The sequence below is a fragment of the Staurois parvus genome, unplaced genomic scaffold, assembly GCF_062004578.1.
Source record: "Staurois parvus isolate SC_StPar_1 unplaced genomic scaffold, SC_StPar_1.0 ptg001457l, whole genome shotgun sequence".
NCBI classification, from domain to species: Eukaryota; Metazoa; Chordata; class Amphibia; order Anura; family Ranidae; genus Staurois; species Staurois parvus.
In genome coordinates, this window is record NW_028319253.1 from 520,126 (window position 1) to 536,401 (window position 16,276).

At 47.7% G+C, this 16,276-nt stretch overlaps 1 protein-coding gene across 1 annotated transcript in view; it reads right to left on the reverse strand.

Annotated features, from left to right (window-relative positions):
- The window catches only part of LOC149435878 (interferon-induced very large GTPase 1-like), a 62,585-nt gene that overhangs the window by 23,079 nt on the left and 23,230 nt on the right, over window positions 1-16,276 (reverse strand). The window contains exon 2 of the mRNA XM_089662341.1: window positions 2,771-3,081. Coding sequence (XP_089518467.1) covers window positions 2,771-3,062 — 292 coding nt within the window. The 5' untranslated portion in view covers window positions 3,063-3,081. The remainder of the gene's footprint in view (window positions 1-2,770; window positions 3,082-16,276) is intronic.

A 16,276-nucleotide genomic window follows, 5' to 3' on the forward strand; every position in this document is an offset into this window, starting at 1 on the left:
GATACTTATTAAACTATTGTTTTATTGATTGATATATTTACATTTGATTAGGCTGTATAATGGAGACTAATGGATTATACAATAATATATATTTTAGTATCGTTATGTATTCATCTTTGTTGTACCATTGTAATTGTGCACTGTTAGTCCAAGAATGGGACTGACATGTAGTATAGAGTCGAACAGCAACATTGTATCCTTAGTATAAACATCGGCAGGGAAGAATGTAATCAGTTGAATTACGGCCCCAAAAAGATGGCCGTGCCCATGTAAACTACAACAAAATGGAGGATAGTCAGTATATATAGATCGAATGGAAGAGTAAAGTCCAATCACAACCCACTGATGAAGCCGCGTGACCAGCGGCGTAACGTGTAGGGGAGGGGCTACGACGTCACTGGCTATTCGAGGATGACATCAGGCATGCGGTGTTTGGCATGCTGAGGACGCAGCTCTGTATACACAAAAGCGTTTTTTTACTTTTTTATATGTGAGTGCAATTGGGTGCCTTATTAAAGTTTTTTACAAAGGATAAAGCACTATCTCTGGAATGTTTTCTTTCCACTGAGGGCATATGCAGAGGAGAGGAAAGCAGGGGAGAAGCAGTGAGAGAGTAAGATCCCAGCAGGGATAGGAAACGGAGAGCCGGCTGAGAGGGATCCACCATTCCTCATATGGTGCAACACACTACAGTTCCATATAGTGAACACAAGCGTTATTAGCCTAGTATAGGCTATCTTGGAGGGGAGCGCACATCTTCATCTCACTAAGGAAGTCACCTGGAATTAGTTATTGATTTGAATCACTGGGAATTGTCACTACTTATTCACAGAGACTCATTATTTGCAAATGTTAAGCACGGGATGTCACATCTTATTTTGTTGATCACATGTTTTTATATTGATATATTTTTGGTTTATGATATGGTTTCTTTGGAAATATGAATTGATTTTTAGTTTATTATTTTTCACTTTGAGGAGGAGCGCAGCATAATTTAAATGTATATTTGTTTCACAATATTTACACATATAAGGAGGATGTGTTGTATGTTAGCGCACCTTTTTGATCAATAGTAGGTGGTTCGCAAGTTATAATCTCGTTTTTGAAGTGCTTAATTCTTAGTGAATTATTATTATACAGGATTTATATTGCGCCAACAGTCTGTGCAGCACTTTACAACATGAGGGCAGACAGTACAGTTACCGGGGCTTTTTTTCTCAGAAAATAGGTTCAGAAACGCCCTCCTTCTGAGTCACTTCTTGTCTCCGCCCTCCCCCACCTCCGAGCACCATCCCTTGGTCCCTTGGTTCCACCTCCTACCCGCCTCCCAGTACCGCTCCTTTTAGAGAATACAGAGCCAAGTATCATTTTGTGGTGCTAAGTAGTTTGCAATTTATTAATGATAACAATAAAAGTAATACAATAGTTCCCCCAAAGACAGCAGCAATAGCCCCCCCCCCCCTTAGCAACAATAGATCCCCCAGCAGCCAATATCAATAGACCTTCCAGCACACCACTCCTTGCCATCACATACATTTAGTGCTGGAGGTGTCAGCGTTCCCCTGTGGGAAAAAAAAGCCCTGACAGTTACAATGCAATTTCATGCAGTAGGAATCAGAGGGCCCTGCTTGTTAGAGCTCACAATCTAAAAGGGGAGGGTCAAGTGATACAAAAGGTAATAACTGTGGGGGATTACCTGATGGAAAAAATAAAAGTGCAGTTGTTAGGTGGAGGCAGGATAGGCTCTGAAGAAAAAGTTTTCAGGGATCGTCTAAACGTAGTCACAGTAGGAGATAGTTGGACAGATTGGGGTAGGGAATTCCATAGGATGGGAGAGGCTCAGGAGAAGTCCTGGAGACAAGCATGGGAGAAGGTGACAAGGGAGCTAGAGAGCAGGAGGTGTTGGGAGGAATGAAGAGAATGATTTGGTTGGTATTTTGAGGATAGGGTGGTGATGTAGCTGGGGGCCGAGTTGTGGATGGCTTTATAAGCTGTTGTTAGTATTTTGAATTTAATTTTTTGGGTGAGCGAAAGCCAGTGGAGGGATTGGCAGAGAGGGATGGCAGACACTGAATGGTTGGTAAGTTGGATGAGTCTGGCAGCAGCATTCATGATGGACTGAAGGGGGGCACTCCTATGTAAAGGTAATTCAATGAGGAGGAAGTTGCAGTAGTCAAGGCAAGAGATGTCCAGGGAGTGGATTAGGAGCTTTGTGGTGTCATTGGTTAGGAAGGGGTGTATTTTGGAAATGTTACGAGGGTTCAGACAACAAGCTTTGGAAAGTGATTGAATGGGGGGACTGAAAGGAGAATTCAGAGTCCAGGATGACACCTTGTACCCTGGCTTGCAGGGACAGATTAAAAGCTGGGTCCTTGATCTTGACAAAAAAAAATCAGGGGAAGAGGCACACAGGGGAGGAAATATTATGATCTTGGTTTTGGATAGATTGAGTTTGAGGAAGTGATGTGACATCCAGTCTAATATGTTGGTCAGTAATTTAGTGATGCGTGAGGAGACTGATGTTGTGAGCTGAGGGGTAGAGGGATAGATTTGGGTTTCATCAGCGTAGAAATGTTATTGAAAGCCATGGGAGGCTGACCCAGGGAGGAGGAGTAGATCGACAATAGGAGAGGGCCAAGAACAGGACCTTGGGGGACCCCAACACAGAAAAGAAGAGAAGAAGAGAATTGTACGTGACACTGAAGGTGCGGTGGGATAGGTAGGATGAGATCCCCCAGCCTAAAATACTCATATAGCTCAGATGACTTACTTTCTGGAAAGTGGTGGGACAGGTCACTCAGTGCTGGAAATCTGGGGATCATGTTCTCAAGATGACACAGGAATTTCTGACAGAGTTCTTCTTTCTGAACTATAATGCTCATCATTTTTTCAACTCTCCCTCTTGGATCTTCATCATGTTGAAGTTGAATCATCTCATCCGCGGTTATGAGGCCTTGAGATCGCAGCTCATCACAGAAACCGTCTGCGTCCTCCTCAAACACTTCTAATAATTTCCATGTAAGACGTTTTATCATCTTTGTGGCATCTGTGGCAGAAGTCATGATTTCTTGGTTTCAGAATCTAAAAATAAATAACATAGACAATTATTCTGCGACTATTAATTTTTAACTGAAAATATAGTGTATTTTTTGATGATCACACAATTTACCCTATTTTACCTGTAAAGTGTATGTAAATGCAAAACAATTTTGGATGGTGTAAGGAAGGGTTGGGCCCTTTGCTCGGTTTTTATTGCTATCTGTCAAAAGATTTTCAAATTATCACAGGAACAAGAGGTGAGAATTAATCTTCCAGTGAGGGTCATCTCTTCAGGTGAAAACTCTATAAAAGGGGAATTCCTGTCACTTTGTAGGAATTTTCACTCACTTCCTGTTGTGGCTCCGGGGACAGGAATTTAAGGGATATCTACCCGAAAGAGCAGAAATACAAAAAAAAAATCATCTGAGTTTATTTTAATCCTCCCTTTCTCTATCCAAGAGATAAAAAAAAGTTTGGCCAATACATGGATTTTAAATCTGTGGTGTAATTTTCACACTTTTACATTCGTTCTAATCAGTGCATAGCTCAGTAAAGTCTTCTCATACAGACAGAAGGCATTATTCCTCGTTTGAGGGCAGTGGGCGGAGCCATTCAGATGGTTCTTTTACACCCCATAGGCCAGAAGTACATCTAGGTTTTTATTAGTTCATTTTGTGAGTGGATTTTTACTCATTTAACCACTTCCCGGCAGGCGGCTGTATATAAACAGCCGAACGGTGGCAGTCCAGGGGCGGGTTGCCGTTCATAAACGGCGCCCACCATTTTGGACTGTGCGCACTTCCTGGGAGCGTGCAGCACCGCGATCCGGTGCCCACTGTGTCCTCCTAACACAATGGAACACCAATCGTCATACGGGACCTCTGTGCGAGGCTCAATCATGTGATAACAGATTGGCCAATCAGTGATCACATGCAGGCTAGTAAGCAAGAAGTCACTTCTGACATCATTGCTTACTACGTGTGAAATCTGTGAATGATTACAGAGATCACATGGTACAGGGCCATTCACAACAGCCTTGTACCATGTGACATGCTGTGACCAATCACAGCTCACACAGTATTTCTCAATGGCTGCAAGAATGCAGCCAGAGAGAAGGAGAAATTATTGCTTTTACAGCCTTTATGGGTGTAAAAGCAATCAGTGTAAAAAAAAAAAAATCTTAATCACCCCCCACAAGTAGTACAGTGTCACCATGGTGACACTGTACTGCTAGGGTGACAGTATGTAAAAAAACAAAACATAAATAATATAAAAGAAAATAAAATAAAAATATTAAAAAACATTTTTAATTATAATTTTTGGTTATAAACTAATTTTGGGTTATTTTTTTTTTACTAAAAAGATGACTGAATGGGGGCGTGGCTTGGCGCCGAGCGGAATGGCCGCATAGTACAGGAGCTCCCGCCGGCCGGATCGGTTTGCCAGACAGCGCGGTTGGGAGGGGTAAGATAGTCCCCTCTCATCATGGGGAAACACGACCGGACGCTCTCCGGCACCCGATCGCGATCCCCAAGGGGCCACAAGCCAGCTGGGAGACACATTAAGGAGCTCTTTAGCTCCCAGGCTCAGAGAGCAGGGCCGCAGCCACCTCCCTCTCTCTCTCAATCCCCCTCTCCCCCTCCCTCTGCAGCCTCAGCCTCAGCCTCTGACACAGGCTGCTCTTCCTGCATGGCTATGCAGGCTGGCAGTGACACAGTGCCACAGCATGATCTCTCTCCTGCCACACAGTCATTGTCCCTAAAAGATTTACATGCTGTGGCTACTGATATAAAGGCATCTCTGGCTACTACCCTGACCACTGCCCTACATGATTTAAGGGAAGACATCCGCGCAATGGGCTCAAGACTGGCTCAGGTAGAAACGGTCTCCAGTAGCAACAAGAATGCTATACTCCACTTACAGAGACAGTCAGGGGCCCACACTGTGACTATCAGAGAGTTCTACAGGCAGATTGAAGACTTGGATAACCGTGGCCGTAGACATAACATTAGACTCCGCGGTGTACCAGAATCCGTGGAAAACCCTGATATACCTAAGGCGGTGACAACCATCTTTAACGACCTTCTGGGTCGCCCGCCAGCGACCCCCATTGAGCTTGAGCGTGCACACAGAGCAAGTCGGCCCAGGGGGAGCGATGTGGATCCACCCAGAGATATCATTTGCTGCATTGTTAACTTCCCGCTCAAGGAAGATATACTTCGATGCGCTAGGATCAGAAGGCATCTGTCATACGAAGGAGCGGATATACAACTGTACCAGGATTTATCCAGCATGACCCTACAACAAAGGCGAGCTTTGAGGCCACTACTGGAGTCGCTCCGTTCCCATAATATTCTATACAGATGGAGATTTCCGTTTTGCCTTTCAGCTCGGGTTGGTGACCACACATATGACTTGCGAATTCCGGAAGATCTACCATCTTTTTGCTCGTCACTGAATATCCCATTGATCGACCTGCCTGATTGGCAGGGGTCTCTGAGAGGGCTTCCGACCCTGACCCCAGATTCAGCAGATGGTGCAATGGACTGGCAGGGCCACTCCCTTCGTAGAAGACGGACTGTCCCTTCGACTCCTCCAAGACCTCCCATTGGAGGCGCGGTGGCCGCTTCTAGTCCATCGGCCTCCCCCGCGCACAGAAAGCAACGGCACGAGCCTTAAACGGCTCCCGCTCCCCTTCCATCGGGCCACTTCTGTGTAATTTTTTTCAGCTGCCTGTGGTTCATTATATTTCTTCTGTTGTTCCCATGGCCTTCCCTAAGGAACTCCGAATGCCTCCTCTCTCACAACCTGTTTTGCGCTGGACTCCCTTCCCAGTTGACACGTCATTTTTTAGCTCTTTGGGGAATCTACGCCTCTGGACTCTGACCAGCACCCACTAAGGGAAAGACGCCCTGCGGGTGTCTCCACTGTACCCCTGCCTCATTGGTTCTAGAACCTGCTGCGAGTGATAATCGGTTGCTCCAGTGTGGATTTCTTGATCGCCCGCTATTGCTGAGATTTGGCTCCCTGGATCCCCCAGCTGAACTTTTGTCCCCTCCTCACCTGGAACCCGCCCAGTGAACTGTTCGCTCAAGTATCCGCCTTAGTGGTCAGCTTCCGGATTGTCCGCCCACCTTTTGCCGCATCCTCTTCGTACCCAAGGGTCCTCATCCTGCCTCAACGTCTGACGCTCTGTTATCTTTGAAGAAGCTCCCAGCTGAACTCAGCCTCTCCCTGGCGTTCTGTGATCGGCTATGCCCAGTTGATTTCTTCAGTGCTGGCGCAAGAGGGCTGAGTATTTTATGCACTGTATTTGGGTCTGTGGAGGTGGGTGGGTGGCGGGATGGGGGGTGGGTTTGTGGTTGGGTGTGGTGGGGGGAGTTTGTGGGGTGGTTCCTGGGGTTAATGCTTCTTCCCTGTGGTTGGATGACTGAGCATCCCCTTCCCTGCTTCCTATAGGGTTGTCCCGCCTGGCCTTGCCTTCTTCTCATTGGGTTATTCTTGTTTCCTGCTCTTGCCGTCAAGCGGCTTCTAGGGATAATAGCTTGGGCGGGATCCCCTTGAGGTTCATTTCCCCTTTGCTCTAAGGATCTTAGTGGCCGTGCGGTTGTGGGGGAGGTGATGCTCGTCCCTTTTGTGATGATGGGGGCATTGATTATATTACTTATAAACATTTGCAGTATAGGATCATTGTTTTGTTTAGTATCGGCTTCACTGGTGTTGACCCTGGGATGTTTAGTCTGTATTTGCTAACCATGTGGGGTTCCATTGTGTTTCTCATTGTTAATGCCTGATTTTCGTTTGTTTTGCCTCTGCTAACCCGTTGATAACTTTGTTTTTTGTTAAGGAGATGCTTGCAATACTCGTCTTGGCCCTACACTCTTCTACATTTGTCTTCCCTCGTTTCGGGCCTTGCGACCGTCTCCACATTCTCCAACCCTTCCCTTATCTATGGGTTCTGGAGTTAACCAGACACTCGGGCTTGGACAGCGTGGAGACGGTTTCTTGACCTGATTTATGCCTCTCCGAATTTATTCCTGTGCCAGCCTGCGCTTTAGTGCCCCACACTTGACTTACACTTTGCTACCTCATGGAGTTGGTATGCGACCCTTCCTACGCGCGTTTTTTCTAGAACCTCCTAAACCTTCTGTCACTACCGACCTCCTCCCGCCTCTTCACATATTTTCTCACCTGATTTCATATTTTGGCGTGACCACCGGCCGGCGGTGGCGTTTCTTCTCGTTTCGGCGTCCTCCTCGTTCCCCACACAGTGGGCTCTGTGAGCTCCTACTGATCGTCTATACGGCGCGTTTCACTATATAGCTTGTTTCCATTTCTTGCTTCTCTTTCTTCTCTTTCTCTTTCCACCTCCTGCTTACTTTCTTTCCTAGTTATCTTCCCCCCTCCCCCTTTTTTTTTTTTTCTTCTCATAGGGAACAGCGGGTCTCTTCCCCAAGCCGTTTAGTTTTTCCACTTTTTTTTCTTTTTCTCCCCCCCCCCTTTTTTTTCTTTTCTTTTTTTTTTTTTTTTTCCCTTCCCTTTCCCCTCATCCCTAGTGCATTTTACTGACGGGTTACCATGTCGGCCTCCACTTCAGTCTCAGGATCATTGTCCTTGAAATGCCTTTCACTCAATGCCAAGGGCCTGAACGTGCCCGAGAAGCGTTCCATGTTGCTCTCCTATGTGCGTAAGCAAAAAGCGGATGTGGTCTTTCTCCAAGAGACGCACTTTCGCCAGGATTCTATACCCAAACTTTTCAATTTCCATTTCCCTACAGTTATCCATGCTGCTAACCCTCTAGCCAAATCAAAGGGTGTTGCCATCTTATTCGCTAAACATTGTCCTTTCTCAGTGTCGGACTCCCTTGTTGATCCGGAAGGCAGATACTTGTTTGTAAAGGGTTTTTGTGCTAAGCGACCTGTTACACTGGCCAATGTATATGCTCCTAACACCAAGCAGGTTTCTTTCATGCGCTCAATTACCACCGCCCTGGCTGGGTTCCAATCCGGAATGTTGATTTTAGGGGGCGACTTGAATGTCCCACTTAGCCCGCTGTTAGACTCCTCTTCAGGTAGCTCCTTTCTGCCGTTCAAGGCCCTTAAGCAAATACGCACACAACTACAACATCTACAATTGCATGACTCCTGGAGAACCCTTCACCCTTCGGTGAAAGACTACACATTTTACTCTGCTCCCCATAATAAATACTCCAGGATAGATTATTTCTTCCTGTCGCAATCGGATCTCCCACTCCTCCATGCTGCTTCGATAGAACCTATGGTTCTTTCAGACCATCACCCCATCACCATGATCTTGCGGTTCCCTGATGTGTTCATTCGCTCGAAATTTTGGCGCCTGGATGCTTCCCTTCTTGCAGATCCCGCTATTTTACAGGAGATACGCTCCAATCTGACGGAATATTTTTCCCTAAATTCCTCTCCTGATATCTCCCCCCTTACGCTGTGGGAAGCCCACAAGTGTGTTATCCGTGGCTTCCTCATTGCAGCGGCGGCAAAGCGCAAAAGAGATCGACAAGAACATTTGAAATTCCTCACGGGCAGGATACACTCCTTGGAGAGGGCGCATAAACGGTCTCTGGCCGCGTCGACCTTATCTGAACTAACGAGTCTACGCTCACAACTTCTTACTGAACTGGGTAGGGTGGTTAAGAAACGATTCATTCTTTCACAAAAGCTGTATTATGAATTTTCTAATAAGAGTGGGAAGTTTCTCGCCAGAGCTCTCCGTGAACAAAGATCCAGCATGACGGTGCACAGAATTAGGGGTTCTGATGGCACTATGGCCACATCTAACCCTGACATTGCCACCCACTTCGAACAATTTTACACTTCCTTATATAATCTCCCTCCGGAACATCCCCCTCTGCCCACTGACAATTCCAGGGCCTCCCTGATTTCCGAGTTTCTCCGCTGTCACGGCCCGGCGGCCCTCTCGGAGGACTTGGCTGCATCATTGGAAACAGACCTGACACTGAATGAGGTGCAGTGTGCTTTGCAACGGATGAAACCGGGTAAGAGTCCGGGCCCGGACGGCTTTTCGGCGGCCTATTACAAATCTTTCCTTGACATCCTGGGTACCCCTTTCCTATCGGCATTCAACACTTTCTCTCAAGACCCTCCACCTCAAAATCGCCTTCTGGAAGCCCATATCACAGTTATTCCTAAAGGTGACAAAGATGCCACACAGGTTTCTAATTATAGACCCATCTCCCTGCTGAATGTGGACATTAAAATCTTTGCGAAAATCCTTGCCAATCGACTTCTTCCTCTGCTCCCCTCCTTGATCCATTTGGACCAAGTTGGATTTATCCCGGGTAGGGAGGCCAGGGATAATACCATTAAGGCCCTCAACCTCCAACATTGGCTCTGTAAATCTAACTTTCCCGGTTTCTTCCTTTCCCTGGATGCGGAGAAGGCCTTTGATAGGATCGCCTGGGACTATCTGCAGGAGTCTTTGGTGCAATTGGGTCTGGGTGAGAAGATGCTCAATTTTATAATGACCCTGTATTCCGGCCCTACTGCGCGAGTCTTTGGTGCAATTGGGTCTGGGTGAGAAGATGCTCAATTTTATAATGACCCTGTATTCCGGCCCTACTGCGCGTGTCCGGGTCAATGGCCATTTGTCAAACTCTTTTCCTTTGGGCAACGGTACGCGTCAGGGTTGCCCCCTTTCTCCACTCTTGTTCGTCCTTTCCTTAGAGCCCCTTCTACGGAAGTTGCGCTCTAACCCCGACATCAAAGGAATTGCGGTCTCGGATAAGGAATATAAGCTTGCGGCTTACGCGGACGATATTCTTCTTTTCCTTGCCGAACCGCATATTACTCTGCCAAATTTACTAAAGGACTTTGCATTTTTTCGTTATTTGTCGAACTTTAAGATTAACTTTTCCAAGTCTTTCGCTCTCAACATCACCTTGCCTTCGGAAGTAGTTTCTGATTGTGAGTCGCGTTTCCCGTTTCATTGGGAAAGGGACTCACTTTCTTATTTAGGTGTACAGCTTACCCGCAACCCTGACGATTTATATGCTAAGAACTTTTTACCCACTCTTCGTTCTCTCCAAGGGGATCTGAATAAATGGCACCGTCCTTGCTTTTCGTGGTTCGGAAGAGCTGCGATAATTAAAATGAACATCCTTCCTCGCCTTCTCTACCTCTTTCAAACTCTGCCCATCCACATACCGCTTGCCTTCTTCACATCCTGTAGGAGGCTCTGTTCTCTATTCCTATGGAACCATAAACGCCCGCGCATTGCTTATTCCCAACTGATTCTCCCTAAACTTAGTGGTGGTATTAGCCTTCCTGACCTTCACCGTTACTATTTGGCGTGCCAGCTCTGCCGTGTAGTGGATTGGCATGTCCACTCTGCTTCTAAAGACTGGGTGCAACTAGAACACGCCTTCTCGTCCGCACCCCTGATTTCGATCCCTTGGCTGCCGCTGAAGCATACGCCTCAGGTCCTTCTTAGTCATCCTTTGGTAGGCCCTACCCTGAAAGCCTTCCGCTATACCTGCAATTCAGCATCTATTTCTGCGTCTCCGAATTGTCTCACTTCCATCCGACTCAATCCTGACTTCCCCCCTGGAATGCACAAGAACTTTCTATCTGACCATTGGCCGCATGATCAAATTTTGGCCAAACACTTTCTCCACGAAGGCAAGATGAAATCACTCCACGAACTACGGGACAGCTTGGGTACCCGCGATTTTCCTCTCTGGGTTTATTTGCAAATACGGCATTATCTGCTCTCGCATAAACCTTTCCGTGATTGGACCCGTCCTCTTACCCCTTTTGAGGATATTTGCTCGAAAGGAGAACCGCGTAAGCATTTGATTTCAGAAATTTACCCTCTCTTAATTGAGAATAGGGCCTATAACTCCCTGCCCTCCTGTCAGGCCTGGAATAGAGATTTGGATGATAATTTGGTGGATTCCGACTGGGCACGTGTATTCAAATATTCTCATAAATGCTCCCTTAATGTCTCGACGCAGGAAAACGGTTACAAATTGGTGTCGAGGTGGTATCGCACCCCTTCACGAATTTCTCATTTCAATCCTTCTTATCCCAATACCTGTTGGAGGTGTGGGGCTGCGGACGGATCATTTTTACACATCTGGTGGTCCTGTTCGAGCATTCAACCGTTTTGGAAAGAGGTCCATAGGATTGTAGTATCGGTGACGACCGTGCCTCTGGATCTGTCTCCGGCCCAGTTTCTCCTCCATCATTCCTCCCTTCCGGAGAGACAATATCATAGATCTTTGGCCATGCACATGGTCAACGCGGCCAGACTCTGCCTTCCCGTCCTTTGGGGCTCTTCTCGCCCCCCCTCTGTTCGTGATTGGCTTGTCCGTGTGGGTAAAATGGCAGACATGGAGGAACTAATTGCGTCGGCCCTTGACACTCCCACTAAATTTTCCCACATTTGGGCCTGCTGGATCTACTTCACAACTACTCCTACGTACAGGTCTCTTATGGACCATCAGGTCTGACTTGGTCCGGCTTTCCTGCTGCTGTTACTTCTTTACAGTAGTTTTTGTGATAGGCACTGAGACTCTTTTCGACAATGTATCCCTTCCCACGTGACTCTGGCGTTAGCTTAACTCCTATCCCCATGCATGAGTAACCCCAGATATTCCTGTCATTACTCACCCCATATGTTCCCCCCCCCCCCTATTAATTTATTTTGAATTTTTTTTTTTTTTTTTTTTTTTTTTTCTTCACCTTCCACCTCCATCCCCCTCTTTCTGTTTCTATCACTTTTCTCTCTATTTCCCTTTCTCTCTTTTCTCCTTTCTCTTTTCTTCTCGCCTCTCGCTTTGCTATGCTACCTGGAACACTAGACATGCCATCCTATCACTCTCCCCACTTCCATCAACGGCTCCTACCGCAATATGTGCCGATTTTGTAACTCTCCACCTTGCCATAAGTTTTTTGTCCAATTCCTACGTTCAGATGCCATGATCACTCTTCCTATCGCTACAGCCCTGCTTGGCGAAGCACGAGCGCAGGGGATATTATAAGATGCAATTACACCCCATACTATACTATATTGGCTCCGGTTTGTTGCAAGCATAACCTTATTGTAGTCGGGTTTTGTATTATTGCATTATCATTATCTGTATTTTCTTGTTTGAGTTACTGCTGTATTGCTGTAGGTTGTGCCTGCTGTTTCGCTTAGGCACCCTGTACATGTCTTTTGTACCATTATGTTCTTTCTTAATAAAGGCTTTCTTTTTGGAAAAAAAAAAGATGACTGAATACATTTTGGCCAAGATTTATGATGAAATATTATTTATTTGCAAAATTTTATAAGAAAAACACTTTTTTTCAAAATGTTTGGACTTTTTTATTTATATAGCAAAAAATAAAAATCCAGCGGTGTATAAATACCACCAAAATAAAGCTTTATCTGTCTCAAAAAAATTCTAACAAATTCATATGGGTACAGTGTTGCATGACCGCGCAATTGTCATTCAACATGTGATAGCGCTGAAAGCTGAAAATTGGCCTGGACTGGAAGGGGGTGAAAGTGTCCGAACTGGAAGGGGGGGAAAGTGTCCGGACATGAAGTGGTTAATAAAATAGATGATATTGGTTACTGTACCATTGGAGTTCATCTCTTGCTTTTACATGACCATGATATCTGGTGGAGAGGAGTAAGGAGATTTATGGAGATTATGACGTTTACATGCTGATACCACAATTGGAGATTTCACAAGCGATACTTGCCAACCATGAGAGTGGATGACATGTGGGTCTGGTGGGTGCATACCCAAAAGGGCAGGCAGTTTCATGAGGTGATTTTGGTTTAGGAATATCAGAAGATTGTAACACTGAAAGTGACATTTACATGCTATGATGGACTTTATTTTCACATTAATTGATTGATTTATATCACACGATTGTTTGAGTTCCACTTTATTCTATTTATTTCACATTCTATCACTGGAAAATGTGTTTCACTTAATAGCTGATCACAGCGCTACTGGATTATTTATCTTTATTTATGTACAGCTTTTTTTTTTAAAGTGGCAGCAGTGATCATTATTTGCTAATTATTTGTTAACTATTGAAGTAATTTTTTTTAAGCACGTATTCGGTGTAAGGGGTTTTGGTTGTTCATTGAGATGTTGCCTAACATTTTATTAGTTGTACTGAAGTGTTGTGGCCTTTGGTGTCTGTATGTAAAACATTTTCTTTAAGTCTGCTATTCACTGGAATCAGATATGATATACCTAGAGATGAGCGAAGAAATGAAAAATTTGATTCGACTGATTCGGCGAATTCGTGGACAATATTCGATTCGAGTCGAATAAATTCGCTGTGAATTTAACTTAAAAAAGGGTGTTTCTAGGCTTCAGAGAGACTTAATATTAGTGCAGAACACTGTACCTTTAATTTAAATGCCCTTGGAGTCTGCTGGGGAAGAGAAATAATACTGTCAGTCAGTATGACATGCAGATGAGTGCCGTCGATCTTAGAATCACTGCACACTTCACTCATTTGGCCAGTCACGGGGCCAAAACCAGTGTTTGGAGCCACAGTGTGGCGGTGGAGCCAGCAGCAATGGGAGGCCATACAGCAACCTATGACAAAATGGAAACCAGCAGGAGCGTGAGGAGACCTGAAAGTGGCACATGGCAGAGTGGGAGCAATGGGAGGCGGTACAGGGACCCAGGTCACACTGTGGGCCCAGCAGCAGCGTGACCAGGCGTTACGGGGGCCCATGGCCGATTTGGGGCTTGGTGGCACCTATGGAAGGCCTGTAATCTGCCAGCAACCTATGACAAAATGGACAACCGCAGGAGTGTGAGGAGATTTCAAAGTGGCACATGGCAGAGTGGAAGCAATGGGAGGCCGTACAGGGACCCAGGTCACACTGTGGGACCAGCAGCAGCGTGACCAGGAGGTACGGGGGCCCATGGCCGATATGGGGCCTGGCGGAACCTATGGGAGGCCGCTAATCTGCCAGCAACCTATGACAAAATGGAAAACCGCAGGAGTGTGAGGAGATTTCAAAGTGGCAAATGGCAGAGTGGAAGCAATGGGAGGCCGTACAGGGACCCAGGTCACACTGTGGGCCCAGCAGCAGCGTGACCAGGCGGTACGGGGGCCCATGGCCGATATGGGGCCTGGCGGCACCTATGGGAGGCCGCTAATCTGCCAGCAACCTATGACAAAATGGAAAACCGCAGGAGTGTAAGGAGACCTCAAAGTGGCACATGGCAGAGTGGAAGCAATGGGAGGCCGTACAGGGACCAAGGTCACACTGTGGGCTCAGCAGCAGCGTGACCAGGAGGTACGGGGGCCCATGGCCGATATGGGGCCTGGCGGCACCAATGGAAGGCCTGTAATCTGCCAGCAACCTATGACAAAATGGACAAACGCAGGAGTGTGAGGAGATTTCAAAGTGGCACATGGCAGAGTGGAAGCAATGGGAGGCCGTACAGGGACCCAGGTCACACTGTGGGCCCAGCAGCAGCGTGACCAGGCAGTACGGGGGCCCATGGCCAATATGGGGCCTGGCGGCACCTATGGAAGGCCGCTAATCTGCCAGCAACCTATGACAAAATGGAAAACCGCAGGAGTGTAAGGAGACCTCAAAGTGGCACATGGCAGAGTGGAAGCAATGGGAGGCCGTACAGGGACCCAGGTCACACTGTGGGCTCAGCAGCAGCGTGACCAGGAGGTACGGGGGCCCATGGCCGATATGGGGCCTGGCGGCACCAATGGAAGGCCTGTAATCTGCCAGCAACCTATGACAAAATGGACAAACGCAGGAGTGTGAGGAGATTTCAAAGTGGCACATGGCAGAGTGGAAGCAATGGGAGGCCGTACAGGGACCCAGGTCACACTGTGGGCCCAGCAGCAGCGTGACCAGGCAGTACGGGGGCCCATGGCCGATATGGGGCCTGGCGGCACCTATGGAAGGCCGCTAATCTGCCAGCAACCTATGACAAAATGGAAAACCGCAGGAGTGTAAGGAGACCTCAAAGTGGCACATGGCAGAGTGGAAGCAATGGGAGGCCGTACAGGGACCCAGGTCACACTGTGGGCTCAGCAGCAGCGTGACCAGGAGGTACGGGGGCTCATGGCCGATATGGGGCCTGGCGGCACCAATGGAAGGCCTGAAATCTGCCAGCAACCTATGACAAAATGGACAAACGCAGGAGTGTGAGGAGATTTCAAAGTGGCACATGGCAGAGTGGAAGCAATGGGAGGCCGTACAGGGACCCAGGTCACACTGTGGGCTCAGCAGCAGCGTGACCAGGAGGTACGGGGGCCCATGGCCGATATGGGGCCTGGCGGCACCAATGGAAGGCCTGTAATCTGCCAGCAACCTATGACAAAATGGACAAACGCAGGAGTGTGAGGAGATTTCAAAGTGGCACATGGCAGAGTGGAAGCAATGGGAGGCCGTACAGGGACCCAGGTCACACTGTGGGCCCAGCAGCAGCGTGACCAGGCGGTACGGGGGCCCATGGCCGATATGGGGACTGGCGGCACCTATGGAAGGCCGCTAATCTGCCAGCAACCTATGACAAAATGGAAAACCGCAGGAGTGTAAGGAGACCTCAAAGTGGCACATGGCAGAGTGGAAGCAATGGGAGGCCGTACAGGGACCCAGGTCACACTGTGGGCTCAGCAGCAGCGTGACCAGGAGGTACGGGGGCCCATGGCCGATATGGGGACTGGCGGCACCTATGGAAGGCCGCTAATCTGCCAGCAACCTATGACAAAATGGAAAACCGCAGGAGTGTAAGGAGACCTCAAAGTGGCACATGGCAGAGTGGAAGCAATGGGAGGCCGTACAGGGACCCAGGTCACACTGTGGGCTCAGCAGCAGCGTGACCAGGAGGTACGGGGGCCCATGGCCGATATGGGGACTGGCGGCACCTATGGAAGGCCGCTAATCTGCCAGCACCCTTTGACAAAATGGAACCCTGGGCTGGGGCAGGCAGAACCGCCGTATCTTTATCACGTTTTTCACAGGCCACCGAATGGCGACGCTGCATATGCTGACGCAACGTTGTAGTCCCAACATGGGCCCCCTGGCCACGCTTGACTTTCTGGCCACATAGTCGACATTAGGCTACGTTTACTTCCTCGGGCGGCTTGACGAAAACTTGCCACACCGCCGAGTAGGAAACTTTGCACCCGCTACTCCTCACTGGCTGACTGCTACTTCCTCCGTGCACACCGGCACCACTACTGGCTGT